Here is a 23,895-nt window from a genome sequence, read left to right as displayed (position 1 = left end):
GCATTTAAAGCCCATAAGAAGTGAGACAGATTTTTTTTGATAATGTCAGACGACTAATTTGACAACATGAGTTTGAAAAGCAGTTTTCTATAAAAACACTCACGCACTAAGACTGCAATCTCTTACAAAAACTTACCACGAAAGAGTAAAACAATTCCAGCAAATAAAAGACCAAATTTAATTTAAAATACACAAATCATCCCTTTTAAAAAAATTAATGTCATAGTTAGGGACTAACATGTCTACATATGTCTTATACCGTGGAGATTAAGGTCCACACATAAATATTTGTTTTTTTTAAAGGCATCTTATTAATTGCGCATTTTAAATGACTTTTCTGACACAAAATGAATATGAAGCCAAAAAACATATTCAAATTAACTTTCATTTGGTTAGTTTACAAGGATTCCTGCTGGCTGGGAATTAAATCAGGTTAAGGATGTTTCAGTTAGCCACAAGTGTAGTGACCCGAGTCTTCCTCTAAGTAGTATGGCAGGTCGCGCCGAAGAGTCTAAAGACTAGTAGCATAGCACAAAGGCCATGCGGCAGGTCGAAAGCACGACACTTAAAGACTGAATTGCCCGCGTATTTCAACAGGTAATTAAAGGGGGGTAGTGAATCACTTTACAAGATTCAAATGTTGATTTCGAGACCCCATATTCGCTCACATCTGTCACTCTTAATAAAATTTGTTTAAATTCGTATCACCTGTCAAAGTCACTTTACGACGAACTTTAGAGATACGAATTATGTACCGTTTTGATTTTTTTTTAAAATCTTGATTCTGGCGAAAGACAACTTAGGACCGCGACCTTGCACCTCCGATGAGCAGCCCGTGCCAGTAGCAGCAAAATTATTTTGGATGTTGACAATGCATATTCTGCCCAAGTAATTATGCCTATATTTGTCATCAGAGAAGTCTCGGGAGGTTAATTTGGTGGTAGCGGAAGGCTAGCCATATTTTAAGGACAACTACCCTGGTTTCTAATGCTGGATGGTAAACCTTGGCGTGGCGGGAGTAGAACCTATTCTGAGGATGGGATTAACCATGAGGACTCCTAACGAAAAGGCTGAGAATAAAGTTAACTCTCAGCAACTACCTCGGCCCATGCTCTACAGAAAAGACATCAACAGCTAAAGTGAGACTGGCCGTGGGCCATCTAAAAAAGTTCGTTACGAAGCTGGCTACGATGCCTCTTTGAAGACGCCAGTTAAATAAACAGTTGATGCTTCCATTTCTACTCAAATAAGCAAAGTGAACCCAGATAGGCATGTGGCTGAACAGCACTGAAATGTAAACAAGGTGTACTAGGCACAAAACTATGAAACTATTTTCAATCCCGTCCTTTATTAAGTAATTCCGCTTTGGGTCGGTATTCTTGCGAGATACAATTCCCAAACAAGTCGAGACTCTGCGTTCAGTGGAATCGCCAAGAGGGATCAGTGACTTTGCGGTCAGAAACTTCAGTTGCACACTCATTGGATGATTGGCATAGTTGGGTCGTGCGTATTTTGTGTACAGCACCGAATACTTTGTTAAGTTTAACAAAGGAGTATGACCAAAAGGAAGGCTAGGATGAAGCTCAAAAGAGGAGAGGGTCTGTTTAGTACTTTCGGCCTTCGTTTTGTAACGGACCATTTAGTGCTCCGCCATTGTACTTCCGACAACCGGCCTGACCGAGCCACGTCAGTAGGCTTAGGTCCTACTGCATGCCGTAGGATTTAGGTCGGAACACACTTACACAGTCTGCTCTAAGGTTGTCTTTTTCAGTCTTCAAAAAGTTCTCAGAACGATGCAATTACGCCATTATTTTCTGATGAGTACAGTTTTACTGTAAGTGTAATGATTGCTTGAAATTTTTGGGACGGAAAAGCAGTATATATTCAATCAGAACTTTTGTCAGTATCTTTATGAGTAGTTTGTGGTAGAATTGGCCATTTTGAATTTGAATTTTTAGTCTCAACTACAGAATGTTCATTATTAAAGTATTTCAGGTGTCGCGTTACTTTATAGCATCTTCAGGGATGGCTCGGATGCGACAGTTTAATTAAGCTTCTCCTTAGTGGAGGTATGTATAAATCTGATTACCTTTGATTCCCCTCCCATAGATTTAAAAACCTATAAACTAGATTTTTGACATCATATACCTAAGTCATTCACGGTAACATTGCTGTTGGTGTAATTTACATGAAAATCTTGAAAAGATTTTGTTTTTCCAATAAAAAGACCCTCGGTGATTGGCGGTCAATGCCTACACATCACTCCAGATTGAGGGACACCACACACCGCTTTCTGAATCCTTTATGCAGGTGCACTTTACTGCCCTTCACTTTTAATTGCTTGACCTTCCTCATACAGTTTAAACCATGTTCGATTCTCTCTTCTGGCTGGCCTGGGTTCAACTACATGCTTTTCCTGGTCTGATTAATTTCAACTTCGTTTTAAATGTTTCGTCTCATGCGAAAACGACAAGTTAGCAGTTCCATTGAATCTTAAGCAGTGATTTGAATTAAACGTGACATAGGCTTGAGAAATGACAGCAGCTGGAGTTTTTCTAGTAAACAATCCACTTTTTACAGATAGGAAAAACAAAATGAGGAGGGGTCAGTAAATAATAAAGGGATGGATCTACTTCATGCGAGTAAACCAGTGTGATTAAAATCAAATTGGCACGGTTATCGATGAATTGCTGGAACACTTCACTTTTGACAAATGAAGGCTCCTGATTGATTAAGTACTGACAGTTTCTGCAGCCTTCTATGTTTAGCAATTGTCCGACTACCTAAAAGGCAGAGTATGTTGGGTAAAAAGAATGTAAAATGGTGAGCCCAGTACAATTGTTCACAACTTGTTACCTTACGGTGAAATCGAGACTCACCAAACCCATTCATAAGCTATTATAAAAGAAGGAAATTATTATTTTTGGTCCCTGGGAAGAAAGGGTATGTAAACACTAAATAAACCAGCCACTGTAGATTATCATCATTATTTTGCCAAATTTAATAACTTTTCGCAAAGACAAGTCGATAACTTCACCGAAGCCTTGAAAAGAGAACGAATAAGATAAAAGGAACTTAAAAACATATTGTCAAAATGACTAAGAAAGAGAACACCTTCTTTTTCTTTTGTCGTTCTGTCCAGAGTTACTGCTTTGTTTCAGTGACTTCCTCTTTGAGTGTGTAGAATCGATTCACTAAAAACTTGCTTCCATTTGTTTTTTTTTAATTTATCATAAAATTAACATTCTATTTTGGTCGTATTTATTTCTTGAACCCGATTGCATGACAACAAATTATACCTTACACAAAAATATGCGAAAACATTTTGGATCATTTTCAATGGTAAGGTTATGTAAAATCGCCTAAATATATGCAATGGTTAGCCCTCAAAATTTATGGAGCTTCCCAAGACTAGAATGAAGTCATAAGGGGTCAAAATACTTGGGCGGATTATGCATCGACGAATTGGATGCTGACGGCACGGCCGGAGGCCACCCGTCCTGCTGAAGTGTTAAAGCGAAGCCTTAGAGCACCCGTAAAATTAAAACGAAGGGTTGAGCTAATAATCGAAGTACAACATAGCATTTTCTTATTTTTAGCTTTGTCCCTGGCGCTACCCAGAATCGGCCATCACATTACACCCGATGCTGCAAAATAAGTACCCACGAACCATCCGCCTTAGTCATCAAGACTGCGTGTAGATAAAGCGATACCTGACTGCGACGTCACAGATGCCTCCTGGCAATTTACAAGGGATCTAGAGTTCTGTCCCGTTAAAAAAGGTATTGGAGGAATGAGATTGTGTTAGCCATCTTGTATGGCCATCAATAGCCATAAGAATACTGGTCTAAGAGTAGAACCATTTGGTAAAGGACAGAGTTTAAGTTGCATCTTGGAGATAAGGTTCCGTGAGTACACTTCCCTGATACATTGTTCTCACTTCAATGCTACCCAGCAGTATGCTTATCTGGGTTCCAGCCAGCTAGTGGAGAGACAGATGAGATGTCATGTGTTCACTTACTTGACGTCTCCATAAGGATATCGTAAACAGCTCCATACCAAACTTTTCCAGACGGTTTACGGTCACAGCTAGTGTCACTTTAGTTAGTAGCTTTCCTGCAGAACATAAGGTTGGGGTAAGCCTCACTCTTAACCCTTAGTTTAGGGGTCGTCAAAGATTTTCCCATCCTCAGCATATGTCTTTCTTCCACCACGTTAACGTTTACCATCAAAAAATGCAGATCAGGGTACTTGTCTTTTGGGACTGAATTGGCTTTCCGTTCCCTGAAGACGAAAGGAGGAATGCCATATATAATAATACATAATATAAGTATCGGCATAGAATAGAATATATACTGTGGACCCACGGAGGAACTAAGTGCCATTGGCAATGTCCCAGGGCCACGCCACACAGTGTAAATACAAAGGAAGAACTTTAAGTGATCTTAGAACTAAAATAATGCATTAAACAAATAATCAAAGTACTGCTCTTATTCTTCCGGATTTTGTAAAAGCTGTTTTGGAATAATATTAGGTGGCTTAAAAGTTCCGCATAGCTAACAACTAAAACATTCGATTTTTCATAGAGTTAGTCTAAATAGCCGCACGTCAAAATAATATTTCAGCTTAATTTCCTCAAGTTCATTAGACCGATATCACCACGAATGCCACTATTAAACAGTTAAACACATTGACAATTTGAAACTGAAGTAAACACAAAGGTGGACCCTCCCAGTAAGGTTAGGGCCTATGGGCAAATTTCGGTTACCTTGGCCACTGGTCTAGAGACCTCGGCTGCTTCTGATCACTGATAGTGATATTAGCAAGAATGTTTCAACCATATCACCTTCAGTCCCATGTAGTCAACGATGAGTAAAAGTAAACATCGGCGTACAAGTATGGTATTTTAGAGGCCTTCATAAATAAAATATTTTAATCTGAACCAATACGTGGAAGTAGCAGTTCAATCCAATTTCAGGAAGAATGTTTCGGACAATTTCTTCTCCATAAAAACATACCGAATGACTGGAAGCTGGACAGTGTTGCTAAATGTTTTCAATTAGAAAGTTGTCACAACAGTTAGTGAGGGAGTGAGGGGGGCAGAACTTTCCGAAAGGGGGGAGAAATGCATTCAAGAATTATTGTGTAAGGGATGGTCAGCAAATATGGACCCCGTGACAAATTGGACGCTTTCGGCCCTTAAAAAGGATTCGCGCCCCAAACCCACCTAAATCGTGACAGCCGCACCGCTTTATTTATCTCTACCAATTAAAAGGTCCTCTTCCAACTTGTCAGAGCGCTTAAAGAGTATGAAGTTTGTGCTGAAAAAGGGAAGCACTGAGCTTGTTACATTACGTGGTCTAATTTAATAGCAAGCACTATAAAACAACTTTTTAAAAGTGGTACTACATAAATGGAGTACGTTTTGTTGAATGTGGCTTAAGATGCTGCAGTTGCCATAGTTTGCCATAACACTAAAATTTTTGAGTAGTCGCGAAGGTTCTTTCATTTATGGAAGTTACTCACCTCAATAACCGGTTATAACTGATAGAGGCTTGTAAAATGCATTTATTATAACACGTAAATATGCGCCAATCTGTCGGTTCGATACCATTTATCGTCCCCTCTACTGCCATCCGCCTATTCTGAACCCACCCTCACGTCACAGTATCGGCTGAACCTGAACAATCCGATGTGAGCTCGCCTAGTACTTCCATGAATGAGTTAAATGCGGTTCCAGAGCCTTGAACGTAGAGGCTCAGTGTAACCAGTTGCATTGCGCAGATGGGTCTAAGCTGTATTGGTTTGACCTTCATCAATTGAGAAATTCAATCTTCAATCTACCACCATCATCATACCCACACCAAAAACATAGTCTTGCGGAGATGAAGAGTTCCGTACCTTGGAACTTTGGAGTGAGTGGTGTGGGGATTGTGAGCATTAGGTCGCTTGAGAGTGGCCGAAGATAGTATCTTTCTCCTAACGAACGCTGCAATATAAAAGCCACGTCTCATCACAGGCCAGTTTAGTTGTCACATAACTCGCCTTAGACATTGGGGAAATAAGCGAATTATTCTTTGAACCTTATTGCTCGTCATCTGTTGGCTGGTGGCATGTGAAAGAGACTCATTTGCTCAAATGTTTCTTCTACTCGTTCAGTCACTGTAGTTGTAAACAGTTTCATTTTTCGCGTTGAGCATTAAATAAATTTGTACTTTTAACTTTATAATCTCCTAGACTTCTGTTCTGCAGCATGGCCTTTGGCCCATGCCGGTTTCCACCTCCCTTCCCTCCTTCTTCACGTCAGTAATGTACTCCTCCATAATACTCTGGCTTATTGTGACCACACCGAGGGCTCAAGATGCTGCAGCATAACCTGATGTTTTAAATCTTCGACTTAATTTTTATCACTTTAATTTGCTTTGATGAATTTGACAGGGCTAATCAGATACTGACATTGACACGACAATTCTCCTTAAAAAGTGTAGCTATTCCAACAAAGTCCAGTCCAACTTTGAACTATTAAATGTACTGGAAGCGATAGACAAATCTGCTTGATGCCATAAACCACTAGAAACTAGTTTAATGGTATGTCATGCTCCATTAGGACGCGGGAGTTAAAAACCCATTGAAATAATTTAAGAAAGTCCGATTTAAACGAAGTAATCAAACGACTGAAAATGCTGTCTCTACTGAAATAGCATTTTATGGTTCAGATTTCTGTTTGGTGATTAAGATGCTGCTCAAGAGCCTTTATTCATTATTCACTGATGATCTTTCTGCATAAATTCACTAGAATTAGCTCAGAAATGTGATGTTTACACTGGTTTTTGCATCATAATTAGCACCCGCGAGGAAAACCGGTATTTACTATGTCTGTCTTTTTAGAGCCGAGAAGGTTCAGCAAACACCGGTGCTGATTTCGGCCTACCCAAGCGAAATGTTAATGACAGTCAGAGAGCGTGAGTCATTGGAACCAGGTGGTGCGGGTAACGAAATTTGTTGATGCCTTCCAGTGGGGGAACGCAGGTGTGAAGGTTAGAGGCACTAAAATCTGGACACTAGCGTGAGTACTTGAAAGGCTGCGGTGGACGTCAATCAGACATTTCGAATTCTTGTCGGTATACAAAAGGAGACATATCTACTTATTAGAATAAACTCCGTTGTCGTGTTGTGTTACCACTCTCACGGTCTCGTTTTTAAGACTACAATCGTATTTTCTGGTGTAGATTAAACCATTAATGTCAACTTGCGGAAGTCCTTTTCTCAGTAAAATGGGGTCAGTTAGGACACTGTTTTATAATATAAACGACCCCAGCTAATAGGTTGGTGAGGAATGGTTGACAGTTGGTCAATAGCGTGGTGGCAGAAGTTCTTTTCTAGCAACAACTCTTGATTGACTCCATATCACACAAGCCGTGCCGCTTAAATTACAGGGCTTCTAAACCTTTTAGCATTTACAGTATTCTTTATGCTTTGAACAGCCAATTTTACAATAAAGCGCATGAATATTTTTCTTCCCAGACTTTTATAATCTCGGGAGTCTCTATAGCCTAGGGCTCGGCCCTTACCCCCCATGCTAACAGTCAACTCTATTAGATCTGCGTCGCGACGCATAAACCCTACTTATTTTGAAGCATTTCTGGCGCTGCAAGGGCAATAGCGCAGTGGGATATTCCCGACTCCTTTTACTCATTACAAAGAATGCGATTTCTTTCGTTGACGCTTCAAGAGATGCTGGTGTCTGCATAAATTGCCTAGTTAATTATGAAATTAGCATAGAAAAAAAAGGTCTCTCAAGAGATCACCAAACAAGCGTTTTAGGAATTTCTCGATTTTTGCCATTTGCAATAACCTTACTTTCCTAAGTCGCACGAATTTGGGGATAAAGCAGTAATAAAATGGCAATAAGAAGCTAGTGTGGAATGAAATCAGAACGACGAGATTCCAGGAAATTACTCTACACAGGACAATTATTTAAAATAGCTTAATACAATACAAACTGCCCTAACAACAAGTGATTTGCTTGTGAATTACGTGGAATATGTCCCGAACTTAAGGCAATCATCAACGATTCTTAACAACTGGGAAAAGATCTTGATTTATTCTCTCCTATCCTTTATTACTGCTGAATGCCACTGATTAATTGAGATGGAGGATAAGGTGTCAAGGACAAGGCGACAATGATTCGGCAACAGAAATAGGCTCGATTTAGCTCTAGATTGGCCTATGCAAGCCCTCATTGATTTCATGTGCTCAGGCTTCAAATATCGCGGCATAAGACTTGGCTCAAGTCTCCAAGTCCTGCCCCGTATCGTGTGACATGACGTATTAATCCTTCAGCATCTTTAATTTCAGTGGCTTCAAACTACTATACTTTAGTATTTCTTACAAAAATGGTACATATGTAGTACTTTGATGACTTATTTAACTCTGTTTTGACTTTGCGGGTACTTGAGGCTTCGCCTTTTGTTCTTCCAACAAGTAGCATGGCCTCTAGGCAAGGCCTGTAGCCTCCCACCCCTTCTGTGCGTCGTCAATGCATATTCTGCCCTAGTACCATACCTTCAATCGTCTTAGGGAAAGACCCGAGGCTCTACATTGGTAGCAATGAAAAGTGAACCCAACCCTAAGGGACAGATACCCTGATTTCCATCTATGAGCGCCAAACCTTATCGTGAAGAAAGAAGACTACGTGCAGCAGATGGGAGAATCTGTAAGGACCTCCAGCAAAAGGGTTGATAATCTTGTCGGCCTTTGGCAAACGCTCCAGTCTTGTGGGCTGGAGAAATGCTCTTAACAACTGAAGTGACAACATCTGTGGTCGTAAAATACCCTGAAAAGTTCCCTTACGGATCTGTCTCCGGCACCTGTGCGAAAATATCAGCAAAGTAAACACTCGATTCCCTTTTTATCTCTCCACTAGCTGGATAGAAACAAGGTAGACAAATGGCTGGACAGCACTATCGATGGGCGAAAACAATCCCTTTTCCTTCCCCTAATACAGTTTCCAAACAGGACAAAACTCCAGATTTAGTGAAATTGTTAATAGGCATCAATGACACGGCATTCAGGTATCACTTTAGTTGCACGTATTTTGATGACCGACACGGTTGATTCGTGGATGTTTTCATACAGCATCAACTACGATGTCGTGGCCGACTGGGAAGGTTGATTAAGATTAGCTCCAGAGGCGAGGGTCCAAAAGAAAGAAGGCTTTATTTTACCTCGATTATTAGCTTAACTGTTCGTTTTGGTTTTGCGGGCACTTAGGTTTTCGACATCTGAACTTCCAAGGGGCGGCATCACCTTTGTACCAAGTCAATGAAACCTTCAGCCCTTCTGTACTTCTGCAACATATTCTGCTCATGTCTTTATTTGTCTTCAAAAAAGACTTAGGACACTACTTATAATGATTGCAACTACCATAAAACGACGTTGATTGTCCTAGACTCCTCAACAGTTTTGAAATACAAACTTTAATGAAGCATTACATTTTCCTGTTTTAATAGAAGCTGATGTCATAGTCTTGTTCTCAGTGCTTAATCTTTGCTCTTACGTCATCACTCAGTAGAATAAGGTTTATATACCTTCGGAAAGACTTTTGGACTATTTGCTAATGACCAACAAGTTTATTTTTAGAAGTCACATCAAAGGTCTGTACCATATGTTTGTGTGTTCCAGCTGTTTCATTTTTCGGCAAAATTTTCCCAGCTTTGGGCGGTTTCAAATGCCCAAAGTAATAATTATTTAAAAAGTTGAAAATTTCCTAACAAAATGTCAAGATTATGCATCTTCTCTATTTACTAACTACAAGCAAATGTTCCGAATCCGATACGTTTCTACGAAGAAATCTCATCATTCTTTAATCTTCCTTTAATGACTAAGTTCTAAAATTTCCATGGAGTCAATGAAAACTATAGTTGTAATAAATTTGACTTAATACCAACTTTTGTTATATGTATCTGAGTTATGGGAGGTTAAGGGAATTATTTACGGTCCACTAACGCAAATTATTTGAGTTGACGTGTGAATGGATACTCGAAGCTCGTATGCTAGCTTTCACTTAAAAAAATTTGTGATACCATCACATTTCGCATTCGATCGTGTTTGACACGTTAAGTTGGAACGTTATAAAACTGCCTAGGCGGCATTCACATGATAAATTTTCAAACAGCTAAAAGCCACACCTTAACCACTTCAAGAAGCCGCATGGAGCTGCGGCATTTAAATGAGGCCAGGGTGACAAAGGCGAATTGGCATAGTGTATTTTGACAAATGACTGTGCTTTATTAAAGGTTTGTAGTTACTTAAGCATAAAGTCCACTCCTTGTGGCGCACCGACTCCGCCTTAAGCGGTGCATAATCAGTGCATTACAGCTAAGGGATTGCTAAAGCAGCCGCAACTCTGAATCCATCGGACGCAAAGCGATGAGGCATCATCTATGGGATTATATGTCTCCATGTCTTGAAAGTAACAAATACATGAGCCTTGATCCTGATTTCAGGGTAGACTTACACAGCACCAGCTTTGTTGCTGTAGGCGTAAAAAAGAAAATAAAATCTTTGCAACAGGATAGCATTTGTCTTTTTAAATGTGCAAACTCTTTGGTTTCCACATTTTTGGCCACCACTTTGGGGTTCTTTGCATGTCTTCTAACTTAGCAACCTTCCAAACCTTCTTTACTTTCATCATGATATTGCACCTAGACCCATGCACACATATCGTATTCAGGAAGGACTCAGGTACCGCAAAGGTGGCAATAAAAATCAAGCCCGATTTAAAAGTCAAAAAATAATGATTTTATGGGTTGGATACCACCCCCAAATATCAAAGATGGAAAGCCTATGCTGAAGATTCCTAAATTCCATCTTTGGAATCTACATTTGGCCTTTTTAAATAGACTCCCTGTTGTCCCACAAGTAATTCCCGTATAATCACATAGATGGGTATTTTAGCACAATACCTTATTTATGCTTAAGTTGATATAATGCATTGAATACAAACCGCTATTTAAGTGAAAATTATGATTTCACTTTGCTCCTAATCCGGATATGACACGACGTTGGGGGGATTTGGTGTAGGGCATCGGTCAACATGAACCTGTTTAAAAATCACCCCCAATAAAGTTTTTTTCTATATTTCTATATATTTGTGCTCTTACGCGAAATTCAAGTTAAATCTGTGGTGAGTTTGGATAAGGGAGAAGGCCTAATGAATTACGTGTCTTTATACACTCGATTATACTCGGACCTGGTGACTAACACGCCTCCGGAAACGTTAAATTATTTTTGATAGACGTTCTCCCAAAGTAAGGTCACTATATTTCACACTGATGTTGATGTGAATCACGAATCACGAGAAAGCATTTAGCGTGGGAGGCATGCGACAGTCTGCGGTAGAATGCTATTAATGTTGATCGGGTACTTACAGTCTCCTGTGATTCGGCTGGCTCACTGGGTGGCTTTGAAACATGTTTATACTTCCCACGAAAGTAGTGCCTCGGTCATTTTTAAGTTCCTCCCACGCTTTTGTGTCCTGTAATGCATTCGAAAATAACTGTAGAAGTATTCCAGGGGCACTTTAACTGTACCCACTTTAGGTAAACAATTATTAGTATTTTACTGGTTAAATACTACGATGCAGCTTCATAGAAGGAAACTGTTAGCTCTGCATGTCAGGAGTTTTGAAGGTTTTAGGTGCTCGCTTTACTCCCACTAAAGCAAACGAATTGGAGCCGGACCTAAGAAGGTCCTCACCATATCGCAATGAGTAATTGGCTTTTTAAAAACTCGATGTTATCCTAATTGCCGTTGGCTTATAAACGTACCATTGCGGAGGAGGTCATCAAAATCTGCAGGATGATTCATTATTGTTAAAAATGAGCATCTTCTTGGAGCTGTCCTCATTCTTGTCTTTAGCCAAAAGAAACCTAGGCTATGCCACAGAAGACCAACTTTTCAATCGTGCACATTTTCTCTCAGAGCTTTTTAGTCTTCATTTGCTCAAATTACCTAAAATACTGACTTACCTGCCCTTTCATGCATTGGAAAAAGATCAAGTAGCAAATGGTCCTTAAGACGGGCTATTTTGCTTCGCATTGGTCCCTCTTATCTGAGTAATTACAATATATCAAAAGGAAAATACCCCAAAATTCAATGAATCAAGCAGACACTGCAAGCGTACAAAAAATAATTAAAGGATGGAGAATTTGGCCAGCCTTTGAAAACTCGTTACTGTACATTTAAATACTTGGAAAAACTTATGGTTAGTCAGTTCCTGTTTTTCTGCTTAATGAAAGTTTGCTTTAATAAATCCATCTATTCACCAAAACTGGTAGATAAAATAGAAACTTTATATTTGTCTCATTTCTCAGCCGAGGGAGTCTTTCGCATGTATCCAACACCGGGAACTATGGTAACTAGCTGGCGATATCACTAACTGCACATATGTATGAGAAAAAGAGGTGTCTAAGACACCGGAAAAACTGTCGTGCTTCATCACCTTAAAAGCTTTAAGTTTCCTCCAAACATTTTCTCCCGTCTCACCTTGGCAAATGAGTGTGAAAGAGTGGGGTAGGGAAGATATTTGTCCCCCTTAATGACTCATGTGAGGCGTGGCTGTCAAGCTTGGTAATGCATTTATTAGTATGCATTACCCCGTGTCAAGTGAGGTCCCCAGGATGAATTATGCAAATATATTCATATACCTGACAGATTGCAATAGTAGGAGAGTGAAAGGGTACCTCGCTGTATTAGCCAGAGCATATACATAAAGAATAATCCACATATGTGGACATTCATTGTTTTTTTTTCTATTTTAAGGGTCCGTTTGGAGAGAATTAGTGAGGCTTGAGTTGGTCTAACCAAAGAGAGTGTGATTCCCTAAGAACGGTTTTTGAGCCTGCACTTACTGCTCCGTAGTTAGCCTATGAGTTGGTCTAAAGGCTTTAAAAGTCAGGTCGATGATTAGTTTTCTTTTTCAAAAGATTTTTGGCTGTTGTTCAAGGAAATAAGAAAAGAACTGAGAAGATGCGTCATTTTGCTAAGTGCACAGTTGCCAACTTAAAATTGTACAAAAGGCTTCATATATTACAAAATTCTAATTAGTACTGAAGCCTTCTCTTACCAGACTAATCTTAATGTAAGGTTATTATACATTTTCCAATTTTTCTCTTGCGTTTCAGGTCTTTTTAATGTATAGAGCAGCTGAGGGGCTACTGACGTGGTTTTCGGAGACCATACCATCTAGCGGAAGTAAAATGGCGTGATCAAAAAGTCCAGCCAAACAAATAGTCAAGGTACGGCATAGTTGCCTTCTTTTGAATACTGTGCCTGTTACTCTCCCCTTGGTGAACATATCGCGTCAGCCATCTGAACGTAGTCGGGTACTGTAAGAAAAAAGCACCCACGAACCAACTGTCCCGGTTATCGAATCCCTCTTGTCAATTCCGTTGGATTCGGAGCTTTGTCCCGTATGGGAACTGTACGGAGGAAGGGGAAGGCTCTGGTCATCTCGTACGCTCATCACTAGTAGTAGGAACACTGGTCCAAAAGTGGAGTCATTTAATAAAGGGCGGGTTGAAAATAGTTTCATGGGGGCCATGTTTTGAATTCATTCTTCCCAGCCACTTTGTTCCCACTTCAGTGCTGCTCAGCCACACAACTGTCTGGATTCTAGCCAGCCAGTAAGAGGTGGAGGAGGTAACTCTTGTTTATTTAGTCGATATTTTCATACAGGCAACGCAGACAGCTCCATAACATATTTTTTAGATGGTTCATGGCTAGTGCCACTTCATTTGTTGATAACTTTTAAGCTCAACACGGGATTGGGGCAGTTGCCGAAGGTTGACATGAATATCAACCCTTATATTAGGGGGTCGTAGCCGATTTTTCTATTTACAGCACATGTCCTTCATCCGTCATGTAGGGGTTTAGCATTCAGAAGTAGAAAACAGCGCATTTGCCTTTTAAAACCCGGTTTGCTTTCAGCTACCACCTTTGAAACACCTCTAGTCTTACAGACCTACAAAAGGGCTAAGGTCTACTGGCACGGTCCGGAGGCCATGACTCTTAGCTGAAGTACAATAGCGATTCGGATGACTAAGTAATCAAACAAGCATGCAACGTATTCCGTTTTATCCACATGTTTGAAGAAACATTCAACTTTGCCATACACATCTGAGCGGCAACAAACGTTACCCACAATTAAAGGGACTGTCGCATCATACCCAGTCGAATAAAGCAATCTTATTTCGAGTCTAAAATCCACTTTGAGGTACTAAAATCAATCTTGAATTCTCCCATTTTTACAGCTTCCTGCAGTCACCCCAAGCGAAATAAAATAACAAAACATCAGAGAGAAGGTTAAAGGAGTTGTGGCTGAATAATCTCAGGCTTCCTAAGGAAAACTAAAATCTCTTTTATTATTTTGCAGTTTTCCGAACAAAACAAAAATTTGGTCACTAAAATGATCCACTTTGTGCTGTCACAGTCAAAATTTTAGCAATTCTTTTAAAACAAGGAAATGGCAAAATTTATGTAGCCTCATTCGGAAAAAAGTGTTTAGGGCTAAGCACTACCATGGACCAGCACTTGACTCGCTTAAGTGGGGTTTTATATGATTCGACTGACTTTCTTGACCAAAGAAATTCCCTATGTTAGGTATCGTGCCAGTAACTAAAAAAACTGCATCCAATATCTCTTGACTCAGCTCCGAAGCGAGGTTTTTTTACCAAGTCTTAGACTGACTTCAAAACAGGGTGGTTTTGGGCAGTGAGGCCTTGAGCCAAGTAGAATCACCTTTGTCGGTGATTTAGTAAGCCCAGAGTCTTGATAAAAAGCAACTCACTGGTTGTAAGCAGTCTAAACCTTAAATTTAATTCGCCCCGAATCAAAGCAATTGGAAACTTTGAAAGGTTTGAAATGTAGATGTTAAACTTAATCGTAGTTTTTAGGGATTAGAGCAATAATAAAATAACCAGATATACCACTTAAGGACATAAGACGGCTTTATCCACGTCTTGTCTACAAAGTAGGTGTTACAGTTCATTGACCAAAACAAATAAATAAAAAAGCTGGCTGCGGCAGCTAGTGGAAATTGTGGGAAAATGTTTGAGATTGAGCTTAAACAGAATGAGTTTTGAGCATTAACTCTGCTCCAAAAGAGGTAGATTTCTTCTTTGACAATTTAATCAGATGAAGGCAAACTGTCGAAGCACCTTGTGCCTTCAAAGATTAGATTGAAAGATTTCGTTTTAAAGTAGCTGGAATGCTTTAAACCTGATGACAACACATGTCACCTTATAAATTTTGATGCCTTAAGATTCATGTGGGACATGATGAATGTGGAATGTGGGTAAAGAAAACTATGAATGCATGTAATTTCATGATTAACAAAATCTGTCCGGAAGGTGTGAGATAAGGGAGTAGAGGCCCCAAGTAACACAACAAAGTGCGCAGTTAATCTGTGCTGAATCATTGACTCACTGAGCACAATCAAGTACTTGTTTAATTGGTGCTAATGCTGTGCCTTTTTGCAGTCCTTTTGAGATTTGAGATTTTCTAGTGTCAAGTGATTGAAAGTAGAACTTGTCGACAGTACTAAACTTTTACTGATCCACGTTTTCTCTAGGAGAAATAACAGTCAAACACGACTGCTATGGTGGAATTCAACTAGACTGAGCTCAATGCAAACATATTAAGCTCATACTTCCTCTCAAGGTTACAAACCCACTGACCGCCCCAATCATTGAATTTGCGTTCAGATGATAATATATCTGGCGGCAAAGTCACCGGTCCCTCTCGGTAATTCTGCTATATCTGGTGTTTTGTCCTGTTTGGTAACTGCATTGGAGGAGGGAGGAATGGGCTATCCATCCCGTATGTCCTCCGCTAGTGGTAAGAACGCTGGCCATAAAGCGGATTCATTTAATAAAAGACAAATTTTAAAATGGTTATGTAAGAATGGGGTTTTTTCCCCATTCCTCCTCGCTAATTTGGTCTCACTTCAGTGCTGCCCACCCACATCTACCTCAGTTCCATGCAGCTATGTGAAAGGAGAAGGAGGTATCGCCTGTTCATCAAATTTACATCTTCATACAGGTACCGTAGACAACTCCATAAATAGCTTTTCAGATGGTTTACGGCAAGCGTCGCTTCACTTGTTATTAACATTCCTGCAGACCATGTGATTGGGGTAGTGGCCAAGGGTAGACGTCAATTTCAGCACTTCTGTCAAAGGTCGTCATAAATTCTCCCTATCCATAGCATATGCCCCTCTTCCTTCACGCTAAGGTTTACCATTCAGCAAAAAAAATCGGAGCAATTTCCCATTAAGATTGGTTTTGCTTTTAACTGCCATCATTTTAGTACCCCGATTTTCTCCTAAAGCCGGAAGAAGTCACAATGCTAGGACGGAAAGTGTACCGCCGACGTAGGAAAGGGCTGGGGTGCTACTAACATGGTCCGGAAGCCATGTCACCTAGCGGAAACGCAAAGACGGAACCTTAAGAGCCCACGAAATTCGAAAAAATTGCAAGTACTACCACGGAAGCTTATTGCCCATCATGAAGGAGATGGGTTGTCTCGTTATTGTCACAGTTGTGATCCCTTGAATGCGATAAAATTTATCCACTGGAAACCGATAAAATCTTTAAATCTTGGATGCAGTTAATTGTTTACCACTTTACAAAAATATGTTAGTAATCATACTACATTTGCATCAAACAATAATCAGAGGGAATTTAGATTTAAAAAACTGTAGGTTTTGTCTAAATATAGAGGAAATGAGTTAATTTGTCCCCATTTCTTATAAATAAAACCCAAAATATAGGTCAAATTGATGTGAAAATGTCATTCATGATGTAAAATTACTAATGATAAAGTCAGCTATATGCTCCTTACTACTTATTTTAAAACTCATTCATTTATTCAAGTCCATGTCCAAATTTCAGCACACAAAATTAATTTAAAAAACGCCATTTCAAAGGTATGACCCTACTTATGAACTCAAAGGGATTGGACTTGCCCTAAGTGCCTAATCTACTAGACGATAGTATCAACGACCTCTGCTGTAGGTTCACCTTAGTAGTCATTTCCCGAGATACCCCTCTGTCATAATTCACTGATGACCTTATTGCCTTCCAGCTAAAAGACAGGTGGCAGTTAGAGAGGGTAAAGGTCACAAGACATTTTTCTCTCTCATTAATTTAAATATGTTGACGGCAGGAGGCATTTAACTTTTGACAGATGCCAAAATAAGTTATTAGTCATCTTTTTTTCACTGTAATTAATGTGCTGCAAAAATTGATGAAACTCCAATTTGATTCAAAGCGAATACGGGGCGAATTCTTAAGGGAATTTGTTGTTAAAAGTTGCGGATTTCCAACTTTTTAAACGTCATCTTCCGCATTCACCAAGTGGTTAGCCTCAGGCAAATCTTTTCGACTTCACACTACGTTTAGGGCAAATTAGTTTTTGAAAATAAGTTAATTTGGCTACTTGAATTACGAAATTTCTTTCTTAGGACATATTTAATGAATGTAAGCCTGTATGTCGACAGCTCATTCCTAAATCGGCATGACTTGCTACGTCTTCAGAGATGAGACGGAAGGTACTGTCAATGGCAGTGGGAGGTGCCCCCAACAACAATGTCAATTTTGCTGACTGGAGACTGCACTTAAATGTCACAGAATGAGAAAGATGCTGTCGATGGCCAAACTTGTGAAGGCTTAAAAGTGAAGAACCGCTGAAATCCCACTACTTTGACTGCTGTTTAGGCTTTGAGTATCGTATAATGGTTAGTTATGCAGCTGACAAAATTCCTACCTGTGGTGGGATGAAAAATTTCCACGTTCCGAACAGGCGATAGTAACTCAAATGAACAACGTTTCATTACTGATTTGACAGGGCACTTCTTGAAGAGCACCACAAAGCAAGCATAATTTCTATAATTCAATTTGCAAAGGACCCTAAGGGGTAAACGCATAGAAATCCACGAGATGCCTTGCCATCGTTGCAATTACATGTCAATTCACATTGATGAGAAGTAAGCAAATGATCAGTGGTCCTGGATAGTGGGTGATTTTTAGAGGTACCTTCGCCATTGTGACGACTAAAATGGGCGGAGTCGAGGAAGACAATTAAAGTGGAAGGAGACTAGGCAATGAAATAATTTTTATTTTAACTATATCGCTTCTACAACCTCCACTGTTCGGCCACTACGGTAGTACCATAACGTCCCGTTCACATCACCCTTACTAATCCTTCCAGACCGGTGTACCCTTTTGCATACACAAGGGTGACCAGGGTGTTGTAATGGCTTTAGCTACTTCTTATCCATCAATCCATCTGCCTAGGTTAAAATGTAAAAGCGATTTTAAATATTGAACAATAAGTACAGCTTTAAGCTCATATCTCCTACCCTCTAAAAAGATATCTAACCACCCGAATTCACCTTCATAAAGCATTAATCACCAAATTTAGCAGCAGCGAATGCCGCAGTCAGAATAAATTGGTTGCCGAGTTTCCTTTAAAGTCTCCAAAATCACGTGCTATCCGCCGGGAAGCATCATTGCACCTCGTCATCCAGGCCGGCCTGTTAAAATGAGTTTTTTATGAGGTCGTTTGTCGATGGCAGTCATTATGGCGCATCTTGGCAACAAGATCCATAAAATAAATAAATGCCGATGCTAAAAAAAGCATTCAAATTATTCCCGATTCTTAAATGTTGGTGGGTCATAATTGCCTAGTACTTCAGCTAGAGGCAAGAAAGTGGGACACCACACCTCACTTTGGGCTGGACGAGAGCAGGTGTACAAAACCAGGTACTAACACCATTTAATTACAAGTATGGAATGAAAAGTTGTCAAAAAATGTGTGGAATCAGGCAAAGTTGTACCCTTGCAGAAATTCCCAATTCCTCATTAACTGAGAAACGTTTATTATTAAAAAGTAAATGTCTGTAAACCTATTTTTGGTATGCTTATATCATTTCAGTAGAGCGAACGGCACCTAAAGCTATTTTCAAACTGCGATATATCCTATGCTAAATTAAATTCTTTTGCTGATATCCATGAAATTCCTGGCATTTTTAAAAACTTCTGTTTTAATGGGTTTGGAGGAAAAATGAACTACAAGATGGCGATTGAAAGACCGTGTCGATCGTAAACTATGAATCCAGAATTCTTTTTCATATTGCAACAAGGTATCTGCTTCAGTTGTAAGACTTAGTTACTCTTTAGATCTGGAAAAATGCTGGTAGAAATCAGTTTAGTCGAGCTTTATCATCCCAATCTGGTTGATAGATTCCAAATAAAGCACTGCGATACTTTGGTGTCTAGTTTAACTCTTCGTTTTAGTTTTGTGAGCACTTGGGTCTCTGCTATTATATTTTCTCCGGCGGCAAGGTCTCCCAGCCAGGCCAGCAGCTTCGGGAAAGACTCAGTGTACTGCATTGGTAAAAAAGAAAAGCAGACCTCACCATAAAAAACTATCTTGGTTTATGTGCTAAACCACGACGTGACCGAGGAAAGATATATGCTGCGAATAAGAGATTATAAGATACCCTCTTATGAAAGAATTGAAAATGATGTCTACCTTCGGCAACTGCCAGAATGCAATTAACGTTTGAAAGGACATCAGCCGTGAACCATCCGGTTAAGTTCATCACGGAGCGGTCCGCATTACCTGTATGAAGATGTTAATCAAATGAACACACAATACCTCCTCTCTCCATTAGGTGGATAGAACATGCATAGATAGGGCTTGGCAAAACGAAAGTGCAAAAAAGTAGGAAAAAGGACAAGCCTTGAAGCCTTATCCTCAAAAAACTATTTTAAACACCATTCTTTATTAAAGGACGGCTTTTTAGTGAGTGTTCTAACGCCTAGCGACGGACAAACCAAATAATCTGCACATTTCCCTTCCCCCACGCAGTTCCAAAAGAAGACGAAACCTTTGATCCATTTGAATTACTAGGAGTGATCGGTGATGTGGCAGTCAGATGCCCTCTCAGTTGTACGCGAATTCGATGCTTGACGCCGTTGGTATGTGGGTGGCTTTCTCATAGCACCGACTACCACAAAGTAGTCGGTGCGGTAGACTAAACGAGGGGAGAGCATTGAACGAAACCCGAAGGAAGAGATTGGTCTAACTACCCGCTTTGGTTTTGTGGGTACTTAAAATCCTGCCATTGCAATTCCGCTGGGCGGCTTGGCTTCCAGACCATGCCAGTACATTTTTCCATTCCAGTATGCTAACTCCTTTGGACTTTAGGAATGGCTTGAAACACTGCACTGCAATGAACGCGAATAAAGTAGAAGACAAAAAATATTTTATCGCCCGTCGTAATCAGTTTTTTGCAAAATAGAATTGCAAAGTGTTTACCCCTAGAGCTACCTTTAAACTAACGAGGGAAATTCTTACTAGATATAGGATTTACTGTATGTCTATGCGATTGCAATTAATTCTAAAAATGTGACAGTGGTGGAAACAACAAGAAAGTCGATTTACAAAATTCGACGGTTTAAAACGCCTCAAGTTGAAGGCACTGTGGCAAAGGAGAAGTTATGCACTTATCAAAACGGGGTGAATGTAGTAAATTCACATGAGCTTCAGCCAGGAAAAAAAGTACATAACAGATTAAATGCAAATCATATTAAGGTTTTGTTTACCAGCTATAGAGTTGGCCATTCCAGTGTTTGTGTCCCCAGGGTCTCAGGAAAGAATCAACAGCTACTGTCCAAACCTGTTATCGTCCTAATATAAGACCAGCTGTCAGTTAGTCTACCATTTAGTTACTGTAATGATACGATACTCAATCCAAGGGCATCGTATTACTTTACATCCATGTAGCTAATTTGCTATACGAATTGGTCCGACCAGTTATCAAGAAGGTTGGGTTGGTCTCAAATAAGTGGGTCCTAGCGCCGTACATGTGGAACTTCACCTGTCCCGTTTCAGCTGGAATGACAACTTAAGAAAGTCTGAGAATAACTGGCATGAAATGGTTCTTTGTCTTTTGTAAATGCTGCAAAAGGAAACATGTAGATCTATTTGTTCACTCCTTTTTAACTGAAGAAAACGGACCAATAGTTCCTTTACTTAAGTATAAAAGTTTTAACCTCATTATAGCCAACCAGAATTGATAAAACCCGCTCATTCCTGCGTTTTTTAGACATTGAATTACTTGGTGGTCCAGGAAAGAATTGAAAGGCATTGGCTAAAACAAAATACCAAAAATGATGAGCGGAAACCTTCTTAATACAAATATACCGGAGAAAAGAACTTCATCCATCTTTTACAACATTAGTGATTAGGGATTTCGACTTATCTATTGTACTGTAAGTCCCTGAGTCTTTACTGAAGACGAAGGAGAAGATAATGCTTGGGCAGCATATGCATTATCAGAGTACAGAAAGGCTGAGGGGCTATCAGCATGGCCTGGAAGCCATGCCTCCCAGAGGAAGTGCAAAGTCGGACGCTTGCGTGCTCCAAAAACCAAAACAAGGAAATAAATAACTAATCAAGATATTACAATACGTCAGTTGAAAAACTTTTAACCATATTACTGCACAAACCTAGATCACTTCACAAAGAAAGAATGTAAAAGTATGGCGAATGAGAGCTAGAACATTAAAAACATTTCATAAATTTTCGGCAAAAGCACTATTTGCATTTTTTGGAAACGAAGAGATCTAGCGAACGCATGAGTATTCAGAGGGATTGCCTCAAAACTACCGCGGAGTATGAATTGGCAAGTGGCTGTAAAAGGTAGGACCGTAATGCCCCTCCTAAGTTAGTCACTGCCGGCTCATGAGTCACATTGAGGAAGCCTCATTTTCACTGCACGAAAGATCTTGAAGTTTTTCTACGAGGAGGCTATTGGCCAGCCGAGCAACCACATCCCATCGCCGTCTTAGGACACAAATCCTGGGGCTCTCGCAAACATAAATGATTAATGATGATGGCAAGTACTAACAAATAACTTGTGTTTTAATTTGCCGAATTAATATAATTTTTGTAAAGCCTTTTGATTATGAGTTAAATGTGGGAAAACATCAAAGGATGTTTTCAATAAAAGCTTAGACATGCATTTTAAAAGACTAAGATTACTTTTCCAGTTTTTAAAATGATGACTAAGATAATTTTTTTACAGAAACGATGATTTTATTAATCCAGGTCGTGAATGCACCTTTTCACTTATTTACTGTACCGCAGTGAGTCATTCCCGTTGTCGAAAGAAGTCATAATGCTAGGGCAGAAAAGGTATTACCCGGGTAGAGGAGAGCTGAATGCGTCCGGCATGGCCCGGAGGCTATACTCCAGAGCAAAAGTACAAATCGTAGCCTTGGGTGCCCACTTAATCGAAACGTAAAATTAAATGAATCGTCAAGGTACCACATAGTTCCTCTCTCCTTTTAAACGTCGTCCACGGCACAATCCTTGGTCAACCTCTCCAGTTGGCCATTGCAACGTAGTCGGTGCCGTAAGAAAAGCTTCCACGAGACACCTGCACCAGCCATCAAAGATGCGTTCAACAGAGAGGATTTTGGCTCCAGTATCACACAAACCCTTTAGCAATTCCACCAAATCGGTGAGTTTGTCCTGTTTGGGGACTGTATTAGTGGAAGGGAAATGTGCAGGCCATCCTGTATTTTCATGGCTAGTAACACTGGCCCAACAGCAATCATTCATTAAAGGACTGGTTTTAAAATAGTTTCGTGGGGATGGGGTTTGGCGACTATTCCCTCAGGCCACTGTTCTCACGTCAATGCATCCCAGCCATACATCTGTCTGTGTTTTGTCCAGGTGGTAAAGCGGAGGAGGTATCGCGAATTCTCATGAATGATGTCTCCATACAGATACAGCAGGCTGCTCCGTAACGAACTCATCCAAATGGTTCACGGCTAGTGTCTATTCATTTGTTATTAGAATTCTCGCAGAATACTGGAATGGGTTAGTTGCTGAAGGCGGACGTGATTGTCAAACCTTCTGTCGAGGATCGTCACATATTCGCCCATCTACAGCATATGCTCTTCTTCCATCCCGTTAAGGGTTGGCATTCAGCCATGGAAATCAGAGAAGCTGCCCTTTAGGATTAGATTTTTTCTGCTACTATGACTGTGGAGCCATGAGTCCTCCCTGCATTCCAAAGCCATCATAGGAGCATGGCGGATGATATGATACTGGTGTACAGAAGGGCTGAGAAGCTACTGTCACGGCTCGGAGACCATGCTACCCAGTGCAAGTACAATGGCGAACCTTAAAGTGTCCGCGGAATCAAAGCATACCACTATATATTTGCTAACGAATTAAGTATGTATGATATACTACTGAAATCCTTTATCTCAACTGTACTAAAAGCAGTGCATCAGTTTGACTCATAAACACAAGATACGCTTTTCACATACTTATGGTATGCTCATTAGAAAATTTTGTTTCTTTAGGATTTCACCTTCGGCTTAAATTAACTAAACGGCCCTTTATTTCTTTCATCCTGAAATTCGCAATACCCCTGCACTGATGCTGACAATATAGTCGAGCTGGAATCCCAAAAAGTGCAGAACAATTAATCCCAGACTTTAAGGATACTGGATTTATTTCCCCTGTCTAAAAGCAATTTAGTTGAGCAGAACTTTCCTACTATTAAAGTCGCACATGATTTCATAAAACTCCCAAACTTTCGAGAAATCATCCTTAGAGCAATGACCGGGAAAATGCTTCTCTATTTTCCGAAAAGCTGAGTCACAGAAAACTACCTTTCCTTCTACACGTGATGCCTGGGTTTTTTGTCCGCAGTCAGTACCCCAAGGTAGCTGCAACAACGAAGTTTTTCTTTGCTGCATTTAATTTATATCTCAATAACATAGAAGGCGGAAATCAGCCAAGTCT

General features: G+C 40.0%; 1 protein-coding gene across 1 annotated transcript; it reads right to left on the bottom strand. All coding sequences in view use genetic code 11, as the record gives it.

Moving 5' to 3' along the window:
• Positions 1-3,450: 3,450 nt before the first annotated feature.
• EGR_01956 (hypothetical protein) lies at positions 3,451-11,871 on the bottom strand (the record flags this gene model as incomplete). Its single annotated transcript, XM_024491205.1, has 2 exons — positions 3,451-3,503; positions 11,832-11,871. 2 exons carry the CDS (start codon positions 11,869-11,871, stop codon positions 3,451-3,453), a joined length of 93 nt encoding a protein of 30 aa, XP_024354348.1.
• Positions 11,872-23,895: the final 12,024 nt, after the last annotated feature.

This window comes from Echinococcus granulosus (assembly GCF_000524195.1).
Source record: "Echinococcus granulosus chromosome Unknown EG_S00008, whole genome shotgun sequence".
Classification (NCBI taxonomy): domain Eukaryota; kingdom Metazoa; phylum Platyhelminthes; class Cestoda; order Cyclophyllidea; family Taeniidae; genus Echinococcus; species Echinococcus granulosus.
The sequence above is the reverse complement of the archived record's forward strand: the minus strand, read 5'-3'. Positions and strand labels throughout refer to the sequence as shown.